Below are 14,968 nucleotides of genomic sequence, written 5' to 3'. Positions count from 1 at the left end.
CAGTTACTTTCAAAAAGCCATCTCTACGCTGCACTGGAAATCGGGCTGCAGCAACGAGCTGGAGGCAGAGTCCTCAGTCCCACCGGAACACTACCAATCTCACCCCACCCCACCACCCCCAGCGGGCAATAATCACCCCCTCAAACACCATCAGATCTTGGAGGATGGGCGAAAGCAGTTGCCGGATGTTGCTTGCAACCAGCTTTGAGACCCCGGCATTTTCAGTCTACGAATTGAGCCCTCTTTTAGGGAGCCCGACCTCCCGCAAAGAACAGCTGGGATCTCGCAACTTCACGCACACTTTCCCTGAACCTAATCCAGGCTACCTTAGGGAACTGAGAGCAAACCAAAGGATGAGATGGATAAATTTTAAGAGAGGAAAGAAGTATAAGGCTATCCTTTGGAAACATACATCTATTTTATATACTCTAAATAAATCTCCAGTACATGTTTGTGCCCCAGTTAGACTTTGTATTAGTATTTATCACCGCCTTCCCATCCCTTCACCCTTTGTCTAATCACGCTTAGCAAAGTGGCGCCTTCGCCCCGGAGTAGTGCGGTCGGGTCAATTCACTATCTCCTGCATTTGGGCCCCTGCCCCGTGGTCTCGAAGTCCAGCACAAGAGGGAGATTTTCAGCACCACGGACAGCGGTTGCCCCTCCAGGACTGCCCTTCATGATTTTTTCTTAGCGCCGATAACTTTTCAGGTGGGAAGAGAAAGGAAAGAAGAGAAAGAGAAGGCTGGGAGGCAACCAGGTAGGATAAAGGGCAAAGTCTGTCGTTTCGGGGGAGAGAGCCTGACCTGCCAGGAAACCTCTTGGAGTTCCCCATAACCGTCCCCCCCACTCACACACTCTGGGGGTGGCCTACACTCAGCTCTCCCGGCCCTGGACGCTGTGCCCCGCCGCAGTCAGTGGACCGCCGAGTACTTCATTCGTTTCTGTTTCTGTCTCTGGTTGCAAAACCAGACCCTCACCACGTTCTTTTTAAGGTCCAGTTTCTCAGCAATGGCCGCGATCTTCTCGGATGAGGGCCTCGGCTGGATGGCGAAGTAGGCTTCGAGAGAGCGCTTCTCTGGCGCTGCGATGGACGTGCGTTTGCGCTTCCGCTCACTGCCGTTGAAGAGCTCTGGCTTGCTGTTTTTCTCTCGATAGGCGGCCTCGGCTTCCTCCAGCCAGGCCTGGAGCACCGGCTTGAGCGCGATCATGTTGTTGTGCGAGAGAGTGAGAGACTCGAACCTGCAGATGGTGCTCTGGCTGAGCGAGCCTACGCCGGGGATCTTGAGGTTGGCTAGAGCCGCACCCACGTCCGCCTGGGTCACTCCCAGCTTGATGCGCCGTTGCTTGAAGCGCTCGGCGAAGGCCTCGAGCTCTCGCGGGTCCGACTCCACGTCGCTGAGGCACGCGGGCATGGCGGTGTGAGGCGCCACGGCGTGTGGGTGGCTCATGCCCATGGCCTGGTGCAGGTGGCCCATGGCGCCCAAGTGGTGCGGGTGGATCTGCGCCGGCATTACCGAGTGCTCTGGGGCGCCCAAACCGCTCACGCTCAGCGTGGGAGAGATGTGCTCTAGCAGGTCGCCCTCGAGGCCCTGGTGCACGGCGTGGTGCGGGTGCGAGGTGAGCGCGGCCGGGTGGGATATGGGCACGGTGGACGAAGTGGACGTGCAGGGGACGCTGCTCATGGTATGATAGGTGGCGTCGGGCTTAAACGGATGGTTCTTGCCGTGGGAGACGATATCCACCGCCGCCAGAGCTTCAGCGCGTGCCAGCAGGCTCTCATCAAAGCTTCCAAATATATTACCCTGCAGCTGCAAGCGAGAAGGCGCGCAGCACGGTCAGTGGGGAATACTGTCAACTCAGGATTAAAACACATTTTCAAGCAACCGAGATGCCTCTCCTCAAAGCCCAGGTCATAAAAATTAATACGGAGACAGAGGCTCTGCTGGAACAGACGTGTGGATCAGAGAGACATGAATGAGAGAGAGAGCGCGCCGGGAGAGAGCGCGGGGGAGACAAGGAGAGGGGTTCAGACAGCGGCGATTGTTCTGGGCGACATGAAAAAAACATGAAGCTAGTGCCTGTCAAAAAATGTGCCTTAGAGCGGTAATTATGCTCCACTACGTACCTGCGGGGCTGGGAGACAGACTCGGCGCATGGCCTCGGAACCGGAGTGCAGGCTGGAGAATTTGGGTTCTTGAAGCACCGGATGCATGCCGAAAGGCTGCTTGGCGTTCATGGCCATCATCTTCGCGCGCCTGGCAGGGAGGCAGCGAGGGACATGGATCAGGCTCGTCTCGCTCGCTCGCCGCGCTCCAAGTGAGCGCCGCTCAGCGCCCGCGCTCCCCTCGCCCTCTCGCTCGCTGCCTCCCCTCTCCCCCACCTGCTTCCTCACTCATCTTACAAGCAGCCTGCCAGGAAGGGCCCGGGCGCGCGCAGGCGTGCTCACGAGCCCGGGACTCGCAGGGGCGGCCCGGGAGGCGAGGCCAGGCAGCAGCTCTAGGCGCGCGTCTGTGCGCCCGCCACGGCCGCCCCCGCCACAGCATTTATACCCCGGCCGGGCCGGGCCTCTCCCGGCCTGCCCCGCCCCGCCTGGCTCCAACCCCGCAGACCTTCCGGATTCTTTCTGCTTCTTCGTGGACTAGTTTCTCCCCCAAAGTCTCAGACCTCACCGTCCTGTCCCAACTCGCACTGCCCAGATCGAAGGGCAGCCCCGGGCTGAGTGGGTCCAGGAAGCTGACCCTACTAAACACACACACACATACACACACACTCCTGCCGGCCAGGCTGCCGCCAAACTGCCCATTTCCAGGGAGCTCCTGGCCCCACGCCCGAACCGTCCACCAGAGTCCGGCCCCGCGGCTCAGCGAAGAGGCGCCTCCGAGCGCCCAGACGGGCTCCAGGGAGGGCGAGGGGCTGCCAGAATGAGACCCCGGGGACCCTAATCGTCCGGCGGGGTGGAAATGGGGGAAATAAATGCCTGCCGGGTCCTGGAGACCAGGGGCTTCCTCCAAACGCTTGCAGTTCTGGCCTTCGCTAGAGAAAGATAACTTGGCCCCCTCTCCCTTTCCCCAACCTGTCAGTCTAAGGAAGTGTACTGAGTTCTGTTTAGAACAGCAACAGTTCAGAACTGCCACCTGCCTTGGGAGTCAGTCCTACACTTTCACTGGGCTGCCAAACCTTACAAGCCCCATTCCCTGGAACAATAGCTACCTTTTTTGAGCTCCTAATACGTGGTAGGCTATTTAGAGACTCGGCTCCTGGTATCCTCACACCCTACGGAGTATGTACTATTACTCTGCTTTCCAGGTGAGGAAAACGAGGGTCGGAGGGCTTGACTCGCCCAAGACATCAGAACTACTTGGAGGCAGAGCCATTCGCTCACTCGCTGCGTTATCCTTTCCACGAATATTTACTCGTGGCCTACTGTGTGCCGGGTGCCACATCTGACTTCCCAGGCTCTTCATCATTTCGTACTTTTCCTCCGAAGTTTTGGCACCCGAAGTGCCCCGGAGTCAGTTATTGCTCCGCCCCCGCCTCGCTCTGATCCCCTCTTCTTTCCCTGGTGTCCTCTCCTTTCCCCGCGCTAGTAAACATCGTGAATAATGGATGGGGAATCCTGGGACCGCGGCAGCGCCACTCTCCGGGGTTCACAGCCGAGCCCCGCACGCCCAGCTGAGCCCACCTCACCTCGGAAGCCGCCTCCGCCCGGGGAGAACTATTGGGTTTCAGAGCTCTCCGCAACGGGAGGGCTGGGCCTTGCGCGCCTGCGTGGGGGGGCCGGTTTTCCCAGATTGTGAGCCTAGCGGTTGGGTGTGGATGGGTCAGCCCTTGGCCTAAGAAGAAATCCTGCCTAGGTCTGGGCTCCCCACGCTCGGATCCTGCCAATCCCTCTTCGCATTGCAGCCAGCCCCCTTGCCTGGGTCCTGTCAGTCCCGTCCTGTAACGGGGAAGAGGACGGAGCCCAGGGTCCTGAGGCCAAGGGCTGCCCTCTCACTAAACCTCTCTTGAGCCTCGGTTTCCTCGTCTGTAAAATGGCAATTGCACTCCTCTTTGTCTTCTTGGGTTCTGGCGAAGGTGTTTCAAACTAGAATAGAATGGAAAGCATGGAGTCCTGTAGCTAGTGCTCAACAAACCTCACAACCTGATGCTTGGGCACAGCCTTGCCCTCAGATCCAACATGCATCTGTGTCTCTTGCTGACTTAGAGGCCATGAGCCATTTCAGACGTCGCTGAACTGTACTTTCATCATATGTTAAATGGAGAAGTAGTTTCTCCTCCACTAACTGTTGTGAGCACAGCACTGAGAAAAGCTTTCGGCACCCTGCCTGGCACACTGAGATCATGAAGTAGATGTTTGTTGCTCTCTTCTTCTTCCCTCAACTTAAAGATGAAGCACCGGGGAGCCAGGGTGGCTTGAGTGATCTCCCTGGAGAATGGTTGATCTAAAGGTGCAATCTGGTTCCCTGCTGTCCTTCCTTCCTTCAACACCGGTTATGGGCCAGACTCCACATGCAGGGCAGGGACACAGACGTGAATCAGACTCCATCCCTGCCCTAACGGAGTCACCAGTCTAAAATCCACTGCAGGAAACAGTAGACTTGCACTGCAGTGTGGAAGATGTAGATTCACGCACAAGTCACGGAGCAAGGCTCGTGGGATTCTTGAAATACGGAATACTCACCAGAACTGTGGGCCTTACGACGGCCGGATTTTAGACAGCAGTCTAATACTGGGTTTCATGTGACCCTGGCTGGGCCTCAGTTTACCCACAGGAAGAGGGCTCACTAGATGGTAAGAACTTCTAGCTCCAGCCAAATAGTACCATTCTGGTTAATTTAAATGAAACACATTTTAAATGAGTCAGGAGCCTCTTTCCTAGGACCCTTCACTTCCCCGAAGCTGAATGCAGCATTATTTTATCACATCACCAGCATTTCTGGACCACTCATTCTAGTTTTCTGCCCAAGGCGGGAAGGCAAACAGGAAGGGGGGAAGGAAAAGTAGGGATACCAGATCCTCCAAGGAGATTTTGTAACTTGCCTGATCCCACGGTGCCCTGAGACCCACAGTCACCCAACCATACCCTAATTGTCTAGGAAGCTGAACCCCTAGAAACAGAAAGGAAGGCCCATCCACATCCACCCTTCTCTGCTTTGTCCCTTCAGGGGCCGAGAGACACTTGCCACAGTCAGTTGAGGTCAGGCAAGGGTCAGAGCTGGAGCTAGAGTAACTGGCCCCGTTAGGCCTCTGTGCTGACCTTCAGCTCACCTGCCCCTGTCCTAGCATCCCCAGGCATTAGGACCAGAAATCAAAAACCCTCTTGCATCAGGCAACCTGTGTTTTCTGGATTTTTCTCATCCTTCCCTTCAGTGAAGGTCGACTGGCAGGTCTACACAGCCAGCAGTGAGGTGACAGCCCTCCTTAGGGGGCAGTCTTTCTGAGAAGGCCCTGGAGAGAGAAGAGACCACAGAAGGAAAGACCACAGAGAAAAGAAGGAGAAGGAGAACTCTGAACACTGTATACTTTATAGGATTTGCAAACTTGAGTTCTGTCAGGAGCAAGTCCAGTACAGTAGATCAGTTGGGTACATAAAAGGGAAGATTTAAACTCAGGTAAAGTGGAGAGCAAATGACCCATCCTCACGCCTGTGGCATTAAATTACAATTCAAATGCACATGCACATTCTTCTCCCCTGCACCCTCCACGGGCATACCCCACATAAAGGCCAAACAAAATCGGTCTCAGTAGGGACCACATGCCACATGGGCATTTATGTAAGTGACACTAATGGGCCACTTTCTTCATTCCACAATCATTTCAGGATACCTACTGATGGCTGGGTCTTGTGATCCATTCTACAAGCATAGAGCACACCGCTTCGAGGGCTCAGATTCTGGTGGGAACAGAAAATTGCCACATGTAACTCTAAATCAGAACACAAAGCACCGTGTCCCTCCGGAAGGACTAGCCCTGTAGGAAGGCTAGGGCAGAGGGGCAGAGGGGCGGGGGCAGAGGCATTTTCCTGTGGGCCAGTGGCTTTCAACTTTAGTATGAGAAGGAATCATCTGCAGCCTCTTAAAACACAGCATCCTAAGACCACATGCAGAGATGCTGCCCACAGGAGTGAAGTGCCTCTTTTTTTCTTAGAGAAAGAAAGAGTTGGGGGGAGAGGAAGAGGAAGAAAGAGAGATGGAGAATCCCAGGCAGGCTCTGTACTGTCCCAGGGGCAGGGGGTGGGCCCTGAACCCCTGAAACATGATATTATGACCTGAGTCAAATCAAGATACTTAACTGATGGAGCCACCCTGGGGCCTGAGGTGCTTCTTAATAGACATTTATGATTTGCGTGCTGATGACCTGGGACCCTCAACTTGAAAACCTTGAACCGAAAACTTGTTACTTGACATTATTTTTTTAGGCCCTGAAATAATTAAAGTTTTACTGAGACTCAAAGAGATACACTCCTCTTCTTTGAGTCTTTGGGTCCTTCTCTATTATCTCTTGGTATAAACATGATGTTTTATAGTCTCAGCTCCTTGAAGGACCCTGGGACTTTTTTGAGGATGGGTCTTATCAGTCCCTGTGTCTCCAATGCCTGTGTCTACAGGTCAAGTACTATACAGGAGCTTAATGTAATAATGTGCATCAAATGAATACATGCATGAATAATATCTTCTCGGTGATTCTGGCAGTGGGAAGGTGGTAACAACAAGAAAAACCAATTATGGACTGCCAGCTCTGGCTTATGTGCATTAGAAAAGAATTATAACTGAATCTCCACATCAAGACTTTGACATTGATGTTATTATTTCCATTTTCCAGATAAGAAAACTGAGGCACAGACAGACTGATTTTTTCCAAGGGCACACATTTAAGCATGGTAGGGTGGGCATTAGAACCCAGGTTTTTCTAACTTCTAAGCCCATGCTTTTAATTAAGGTCCTGGCAGGCACTGGATTCCCCACCCCACCCCACCCCCAGCCACAGACGCTGGGACTGGGAGGAAGAGCAGGGTTTCCTTCTCTCCCAGAAGGCGAGGTGGCCTCTATTGCAGAGGCGCAGAGGCTGGCCCTGCTCCAGGCTTGCTTCCGGCAGAGGTCCCTCGCAGAAGCCAGCAGCTACTCGGTCCCACCTCCCTTCCAGGCCTGGCTCCACATCGGAGAGAAGGGGAGGTGAGGAGGAGGGATGGAATGGGAGATGGTCTGATAGGATGCCCCGGACTCAAGATGCCATCGCAGGGAGGCAGCTGGTGGGGCTGCCGGGCCAGGTGTTCGCAGCCTCCCGCCTTCCTCTCCCTTTCTCTGTCTCCTGTCACAAACTTCTCACATGTACCTGCCGCCTGTGCAGCTGCTGCCTGACTCGCCTGTCGGCCGCTTGCCTCACATTGTCTGTGCAGGGTTCTGAAGATCAGAGATGCCCAGAGGGACTCAGGAGCCCCAGGCCGGGGTCGGCACGTGCCAGCCCTCCCCTTCCCTGGCGTCCCAGGCGTTCTAGCCGGCTGAGTTCTGGCACTCGGGCAGGCGGTAGGGTTGCCGGCAGGTCCCTGACTCCTGGTAGCCTCAGTTTCCTCATCTGAAAAATGAGGACACCAAACAAAGGGATGTCCCAGAGCCTTGGTCCATGACACAGTCTTTCAGCAAATGCATTTATCGATCACCTACTCTGTGGCCCTCAGGATGTTAGCAGATGGGAAATCAGCTACAAACAAGACAGCCCCCTCCAGCACCTCCCTCCCCAGTCTCCCTGCTATAGAGAAAATAAACCAGAGAAAATACAGGAATAGAGACTGCTGGGACAGAAAGCGAAGGAGTGACCTGTGAGTGAAGGCCTGAAGCATAAAATGGAAGGCAAGAGAAACAGCAAGTGTGAATGCCTGAGGTGGGAGCGAGAACTGAGTGTTCAGGGAAAAGCAGGAAACTGCGGGTAGTGGGAGTGTAGCAAGGAGACCACAAAGGTGGGAAAAGACAGAGTCAAAAGCAGACACCAGATGTTGCAGGAGAACTGGGTTTTGCTCCAAGGAGGGTTGTGGGAGGCGCTGAAGTTTTTAAGCAGGGCAATGATAGGATTCGTGGTCTACTTGTGGCAGCTGTGTGGGAATGGGGTTGCAGTCGTCCAAAATGGACGAGAGAGACCCCACGTTTTCTGGGTTTAGCCTGCTGCTTCAAGGAAAATGAGTCAGTAGTTTGGAGTTGACATGCCATTCCCCAGGAGACTCTTTCTAATAAGTTCCTATGTCAGTGTGTGATTTTTTCATACTCTACCCCCACCACTACCACCACCACCAAATAGGACCTGCCATATCATCATCTTTGAGCTCCAGACTTTAGAATATCTGTGCCATCAGCAGCATGGCCAGCTCTCTGCTTGTCCTTAAGAATCTGGACTCGATAATCACATGGTCTTATCCCTGGCCCACGAAGACTTTCCCTTCCCCAGTTCATAGGCATCCTAGAGTTCAAAGTCATAAAGTCAATCCCCATGTCACCCAGTTACCAGGGCATGGGTGGTTCAGTGGTAGAATTCTCGCCTGCGCATGTCACTCAGTTGGTTATTAGCTCTTCTATGGCCAAAGGATCAGGCCATTTCTCTTACCCGGTCAGCTTGGATATGAAGAGGCAGCAAGGGGAAAGGTCTGGGTTCAAACATAGATATAGAGCTAAACTTGACCTTGGGCAAGTCACTCATGGGCTCTGTGCCTCTGGTTACACAGGACTGGATCCACAGGCCCTTTCAATGTGGATACGTTCAGATCTGAAGTGGGAATCTTAGAAAGAAGGTAGAGCTCACATCCATTGGAAACCAAGTTCAAAGCAGATAGCTCTGTTGTTTCATGTAGTCATCGTATGCTTGCCCAGAGCTTCCTCTGAGCTGGGCACTCTTTAGGTCTGGGAATGCAATGATAAACAAGGTTTGCATGGTCCCTGGTTCAAGAAGCTTAGAATCTGGATGTTGTCTCATTCATTCCTCACAATAGCTCCCTACAAGTGAATTATCCTTCCACCTTTTCTATATAGACAAGGAAACTGAGGTTCAGAAAGGTGAAGTAAAGTGTCTGCCAATGCAGACATAACTCCATGTTTCCTGAGCTCTCATTCTGTCCACCTGGCTGTGTGCACTTTGTCAGTTAAACCTAATAGCCACTCTATTTATGATGTAGGTGCTATTGTTACCTCTGTTTCACCTAGAGGACTGTCGAGGCTCAGAGAAATTGTGTTCCTTGTAGCCCCACCGGAGTAAGTGGTAGCTCTAGGATTTGAACTCAGGTGGGCTGCCCTAAAGCACAAGCTTTCCCACATACACCAGGCAGCCTCAAGAAAGGGGAGGAAACTTCCTGCAACTTGTTCACTTCCCCCACCCCCACCCCATACAGCAAAGAGAAGCAGAGCCATTAACCAGCCTCTGTAAATTAAAAAGAAGAGGAAGGGAAAGGAGGAGAAGGAGAAGAAAAGTAGCAAAGAAAAAGAAAAAGGGAAAACAAGCAAAGGCTTTGCTCCCATCAGGGGGGAAGTCGGCGTCTTGTCGCCTAGCTCCATGCCCTGATTTATGATAAAAAATTTAGAGGAAATCATTTATATTTTAAAGCATCTAAATAGCTGCATGAAAGTTTTATCTAAAGTGCCACTGTATTTATAGGCCGTTCTTCCATGCTGGAGGTAATTAATAGATGTATAAATCGCAGGGCTCCGGGCTCCCTTACCCCCCCCACCCCAGGCTGGGTGGCGGTGGAGGCCTGGTTACTTGGGGCTGCAACGAGAAGAGGGGAGCATAGAGAGGACGCCAGACCCACCCCCACCCGCTCCGCACCCACCGTTTGTGAAGCATCGGCTGGGGCCCTGGAGCTCATTCATATTGGACTAGTGCGGCCTGAAGTCTGCAGACTACGGTTCCCTGCTGCCCACCGTCTAGTCCCCTTGAAGAGTTGTCAAAAGGGAGCTTCAAAAGGAGACCCTCCTTCCCTTTCCCCAGACCCTAGGCCAGTGTTCTGGTGGGTTTATAACTCCGAGTGGTCTTGGTATGTGAGATCCTGGGCTCCCTCTCTCCCTCACTTAGCTCTAGCCAAAGTCCCATTTCGGTATTTGTGCCCCCTGCTCAAGATGCCAGGCACTTGTTTTGTTTTGGAAAAGGAAGCCAGTTGCAAGAGGCTGACAGCTCTCAGCTTACTTTAATTAAGGCTGTGAAATATTGATGGTTTTGGCTCTCTCTGTGGCCACCACACCTTACAAGCTGGGAGAGAAGCCCAGGGATGAACAAGTTAAGGTAGGCCAGATGGTTTCCCTTTAGAAATGCCGTTCAGACCTACAGAGGTGTCCCTGCCTGAGATCATCACAGAGCCCTACATAATTGATGGGTCTCCTGAATTTTAAAAAGAAAAAATCCACCAAACTGGAAATAACAGTGATGACTCATTGGGAGTTGAGAAGAGGGTGTGCCTACCTCCTGGGCTGAGGGTGGACTGGCTGAGGGACAAAGGGCAACCACCTTGGCCCTTTTCTTCATTGGGTTCCTTCCTGCAGCGCCATATTTCTGCCGGGATGTGGGACAGAGAGAACCTTTTTCTTCCTTGGGGAACCAAGAACAAGGATTTTCCTTCTTAAAATCCTTTAATTTCCTATGCTGTCATAAAGTACCACCAAAAGTGGGTTTAAAAGAAAAGCACATGGGGCGCCTGGGTGGCTCAGTCGGTTAAGTGTTCGGCTTCGGCTCAGGTCAGATCTCACGTTCGTGGGTTCGAGCCCCGCGTCGGGCTCTGTGCTGACAGCTAGCTCAGAGCCTGGAGCCTGCTTCAGATTCTGTGTCTCCCTCTCTCTCTCTGACCCTCTCCTGTTCCCACTGTCTCTCTCTGTCTCTCAAAAATAAAAATAAAGAACATTAAAAAATATATAAATAAATAAATAAAAGAAAAGCACACAAGTCACCGATTTACTCTACCATTAAGTTTGAGCTGGATGTTAAATGTGTGTCTGTGGTTTTTTGCTGGTCCAGGGGTTCTAAATGCCTCTGTGAAAGAGCTGCCACCTTGAGGCATTAGAATATTCTGACCCAGCGGATTCGTTCATTTATGGGAGTTGGAAGAGGAGTGTATTGGTGTTGTTTGTGGTAGTGGTAGTGGGGGTGTCTTCCAACACCCGCATCTTCTGTCTGTGTGAACAGGGGTAAAACATTATTTTTGACATGAGATGACCTTGTCACTGGCATACTTCTTTTTAATGTTTATTTATTTTTGAGAGAAAGAGAATGGGAGAGGGAGAGAGAGGGAGAGAGAGAGAGAGAGATACAGGATCTGAAGCAGGCTGTGAAATGCCAGGACAGAGCCCGACACGGGGCTTGAACTCACCAACCACAAGATCATGACCTGAGCCAACGTTGGATGCTTAACCAACTGAGCCACCCAGGTGCCCCAGCCATTGACAAAATTTAATACAGCAGTCCAGAAAGGGTTCATAGACAGTTGCCTTCTCTTTACTGAAATTCATCACTTTATAAACAAAACACTATAAATATATGCTACCCCATTCCATTTCTTCCCATGTGTATTTATCTATAATTTATTATATTTCTCAAACATTTTTTTAGTATAACAAAAAAGACAATGAATGTCTGGCTCTATCACTAAGTTCAGCATCCAAGTTCTAGTGGATTAGAAATATAGAGACCCTGGGAGCTCATCTCTCTTGTATCCCCAGACATTTTTCTTTGTGTGAGAATGGCAGTTCATCCATTTCTTTTGCTCTTGCATCCTCCTTCCTGAACAGAGGGGTAGTCTTTACATGCATTTGCAAATGAGCCTTTTAAAATTTGAAGGAAATCAGGTCTGGCGCTAAATCGAAGGATGTAGATGTAAATGTCATATTCCCAAGGGCTGTAAGCATCACAATATGGTCACTAGTACTCTGTTACATTTCACTTAACATTTATAACCTCCTTTTTCTCCAAAGAGCATCTTACACACAAAGGCCAGTTTCAGGGCAGTAGGAAATGACCACATCCTTTGTGAATAAGTGGTAAGCCATTGATAAATTCTATCAGTGTGAGGAGTGGCTGGTCAGAGGGTTTGGACAGTCAGGGAGCTTTCTCTAAGATGCTAAGACCTGAACTAGGGGAAGGAACCAGTCAGAGGACAACCTCTGAGAAGAGGTTATAGACAAAGGACGAGGATGTCCTGCATCCCAAGCTGGGAATAGTTTGCATGTTTAGAAACCAAGAAGAAGGATACTCTGATGGGGCCAACGAACAAGGGAGAAGAAGGGGTGAAGGGATTAAAGAAGACCTTATAAGCCATGGTAAGAAACTCATGCTCCAAGGCAGTGGGAAGTTGGAAGCAGGAGAGTGATAAGTATTTTGATAGAAGTCTCTTGAAAGGGAACACAGCCCAGGCCAGAGGCAGGCACGTGGCAGGAAGGTTTTCTGGAAAAAAGTGGTACTCCTGCTGTTCCCTCTGTCTGGAAAGCCCTTCCTGCAGTCGCATGGTGCATTTTCACACCACCTTCAGGCATCAGCTCAAATGTCATCTTCTCAGTGAAGCCTGCCCAGATTACTCTGCTTACATTGTCAATGATCTCATCCCTCCAACTTTATGCCCGCTCTGCTTTGTTTCTCTCCATAGCACTCAGTATCTTATATACTTTATGGTTACATTTGCCTTTTTTTAATTAGTTTATTGCTTATTTTTCTAATACAATGTAAGTTTGACAAAGGCAGGGACTTGGCTTTAGTCACTTCTATATTCCTGGTATCACTAACATTGTCTAAAACTCAATAAATATGTGTGGAACCAATGAATTAACCTGGGCTGAATTTTGACAACGTCTGTTTTTTTATACAAAGAATTACACTACCTGTCTTCGGTGAGGCATATGTTTGGGCCCCTCATTCAGGCCCCCATAACTAAGGGGAGGCTGCACAGTTGTCATTGTTTTTCCATCTTGGATGGTATGCAAGGTGAGCAGCCAATGCGGGCATCAACCTCATAATGTGCTTCCAGTCGGTCCACTCATCATGCTAAGTCCACTCCCATCTCAGAACCTTTGTCATCATGTACTTCTCTCTGGAATCTCATCACCCATTTCTTCACCTGGGCAGCTCCTCCATGTCTATCATTCAGTTCACATGTCCCCTCATCAAAGAGAACTTCCCAGGCCTTCCCTGACCACCCAATTAAAATTATCTCCATATACCCCCTCCTGCCTTGGTCATTCTCTACCCCATTACTCTCTTTTTGTTTTTCCACCTAGCACTTAGCACAATCTGAAAATTACTTGTCTTCTTCCTTGTTTACGTGTTTATCACCTGTGTGTTTTTACTAGAACGTAAGCTCCATGAAAGCGGACAAGGCCAACCTTGTTTTTCATGGAATCTCCAGTGCCTGGCACACAGGAGGTGCTCCAAGCACGTATTCAAGGAATGCATAAATGAATAAATAAGTCAGACAAGCTAAGGTTGGCCTGGAGCTGCAGAGTGAGTGACTGGCATTGCCCAGGAAACCCAATTCTCAGTGCCCTCCTCCCCTTTAGACCACATTGCCTTCCCGATGTATGTGGGAAAAGATAGCTGAAAAGATAAACAAGAAGAGCTGAAAACTTTTCTAAACCCAGACGGAAGGGGAAATGCTGAGCTCTTGTGGAAGAAAGAGAAAGCATGTCCAGCTTTGGGTGGATCATTACTTCCATTGTTCATTTGAGCCTTTGGGTCAATAAAGCAGATTTCTGACATCATAAAACCAATTAAGACAAAAAAACCCACACACAAAATTCTACACTGGCTATGACATGACTGTTCCACTATACAATCTGATCGAGGAAATGTATCTAGGATTACCCAGACAGTCAATTATTCATGAGCTAAACGTCCAGGCATCAATTACCTGGCTTGATGCTCTTATTCATTAAGGAGATTGAACAGCCCAACTTAACAAAGCAGGGGAAAGTTGCTAAGTAACAGAAGTTACCTGACCAGCCCACAACATGGCAGCTTCCACAATATGAGTCTTTTCTTGAGAAGAGAAGGCCCAAGGATCACCAGCACCAGAAATCAAGTGGTAAACCCCAGTGGGGCTACTTTTAGCCTCGGCAAAGGAAAGGGGGCTAGGAGGAAAGGGGTTTGATTTAGACAGCTCTAGAAGGAATGTACAAGATATAAAACCAATTAAGACCAAAAAACCCACACACAAAACTCTACACTGGCTACGACATGACTGTTCCCTTTATTAACCAGGAGAACGAGAATGTTTGACAACACATATTACTTAACATTTTAGTGGAAAGTCAAAGATGCCTATCTAACATATAACTGAACAAAAGTAGACTACAACAGAAATTCCCTGGGTGCTACAAATTCTTGGACTATCTCTCCAGGTATCCATCTGAGAGTGAGTCTAAAAATCATCCTAAGGATTAAAAAAATGTATATATTGGATACAAAAGTTTATATAGAGGACACAAAGCTTTATATACTCAACAAAGTTCACTTTCTTCTTATAAAAACTTGTTTCCACTACAGATAAAACTGTAGTTCCCTTGACTACTCCTTCTAGTACTTGTCTGTATTACTTTTATAATGAGAAAGAAACACTCAAGTATCTTCAGATTTGGACATTCAGATCTTGAGGGAAAGAATCTTTTGGGGGCTTCGATGCATATAGTGGTTGACACAGAGGGTCCCAAAACTTGGGGTGCAGACCACAATCCAATGTATTGTTATGAGAGATAGTGTGGTGTCGACAAGACCAATTACAGAGTTTGCAGGGCCCAGTGCAAGATGGACATATGGATTCCCTTGTTCAAAAATTAGCCCTGGGCTGCAGAGTTAAGAGCACAGGCTTCTAAATAAGACAGACTCCAGTGTGACCTCTGACTTCACCTTTAGCAGCTGGAAGGTCTTTTTAAATTTTTTTAAGTTTATTTATTGAGAGAGAGGCTTCAAGTGGGGAAGGAGGAGGGAGGGAGAGAGAGAGAGAGAGAGAGAGAGAGAG

General features: G+C 50.0%; 1 protein-coding gene across 1 annotated transcript; it reads right to left on the bottom strand.

Annotated features, from left to right (window-relative positions):
* Positions 1-621: 621 nt before the first annotated feature.
* Positions 622-2,245, bottom strand: POU4F3 (POU class 4 homeobox 3). The gene is made up of 2 exons (XM_029942194.1): positions 2,126-2,245; positions 622-1,808 (listed from the first exon to the last, which is right to left on the bottom strand). Exons 1-2 carry the CDS (start codon positions 2,243-2,245, stop codon positions 912-914), a joined length of 1,017 nt encoding a protein of 338 aa, XP_029798054.1. The 3' UTR covers positions 622-911.
* Between the last annotated feature and the right edge of the window lie 12,723 nt (positions 2,246-14,968).

Source organism: Suricata suricatta, chromosome 6 (genome assembly GCF_006229205.1).
Source record: "Suricata suricatta isolate VVHF042 chromosome 6, meerkat_22Aug2017_6uvM2_HiC, whole genome shotgun sequence".
Classification (NCBI taxonomy): Eukaryota; Metazoa; Chordata; class Mammalia; order Carnivora; family Herpestidae; genus Suricata; species Suricata suricatta.
This window is presented reverse-complemented; position numbering and strand designations above follow the sequence as displayed.

Bases quoted from the DNA above. Each gene is read 5' to 3' on its own strand.
- POU4F3 (XM_029942194.1), bottom strand. From the start codon at position 2,245: ATGATGGCCATGAACGCCAAGCAGCCTTTCGGCATGCATCCGGTGCTT. The intron at 1,809-2,125 runs GTACGTAGTGGA...TCTCGCTTGCAG, and splicing joins TCTGTCTCCCAGCCCCGCAG to CTGCAGGGTAATATATTTGG.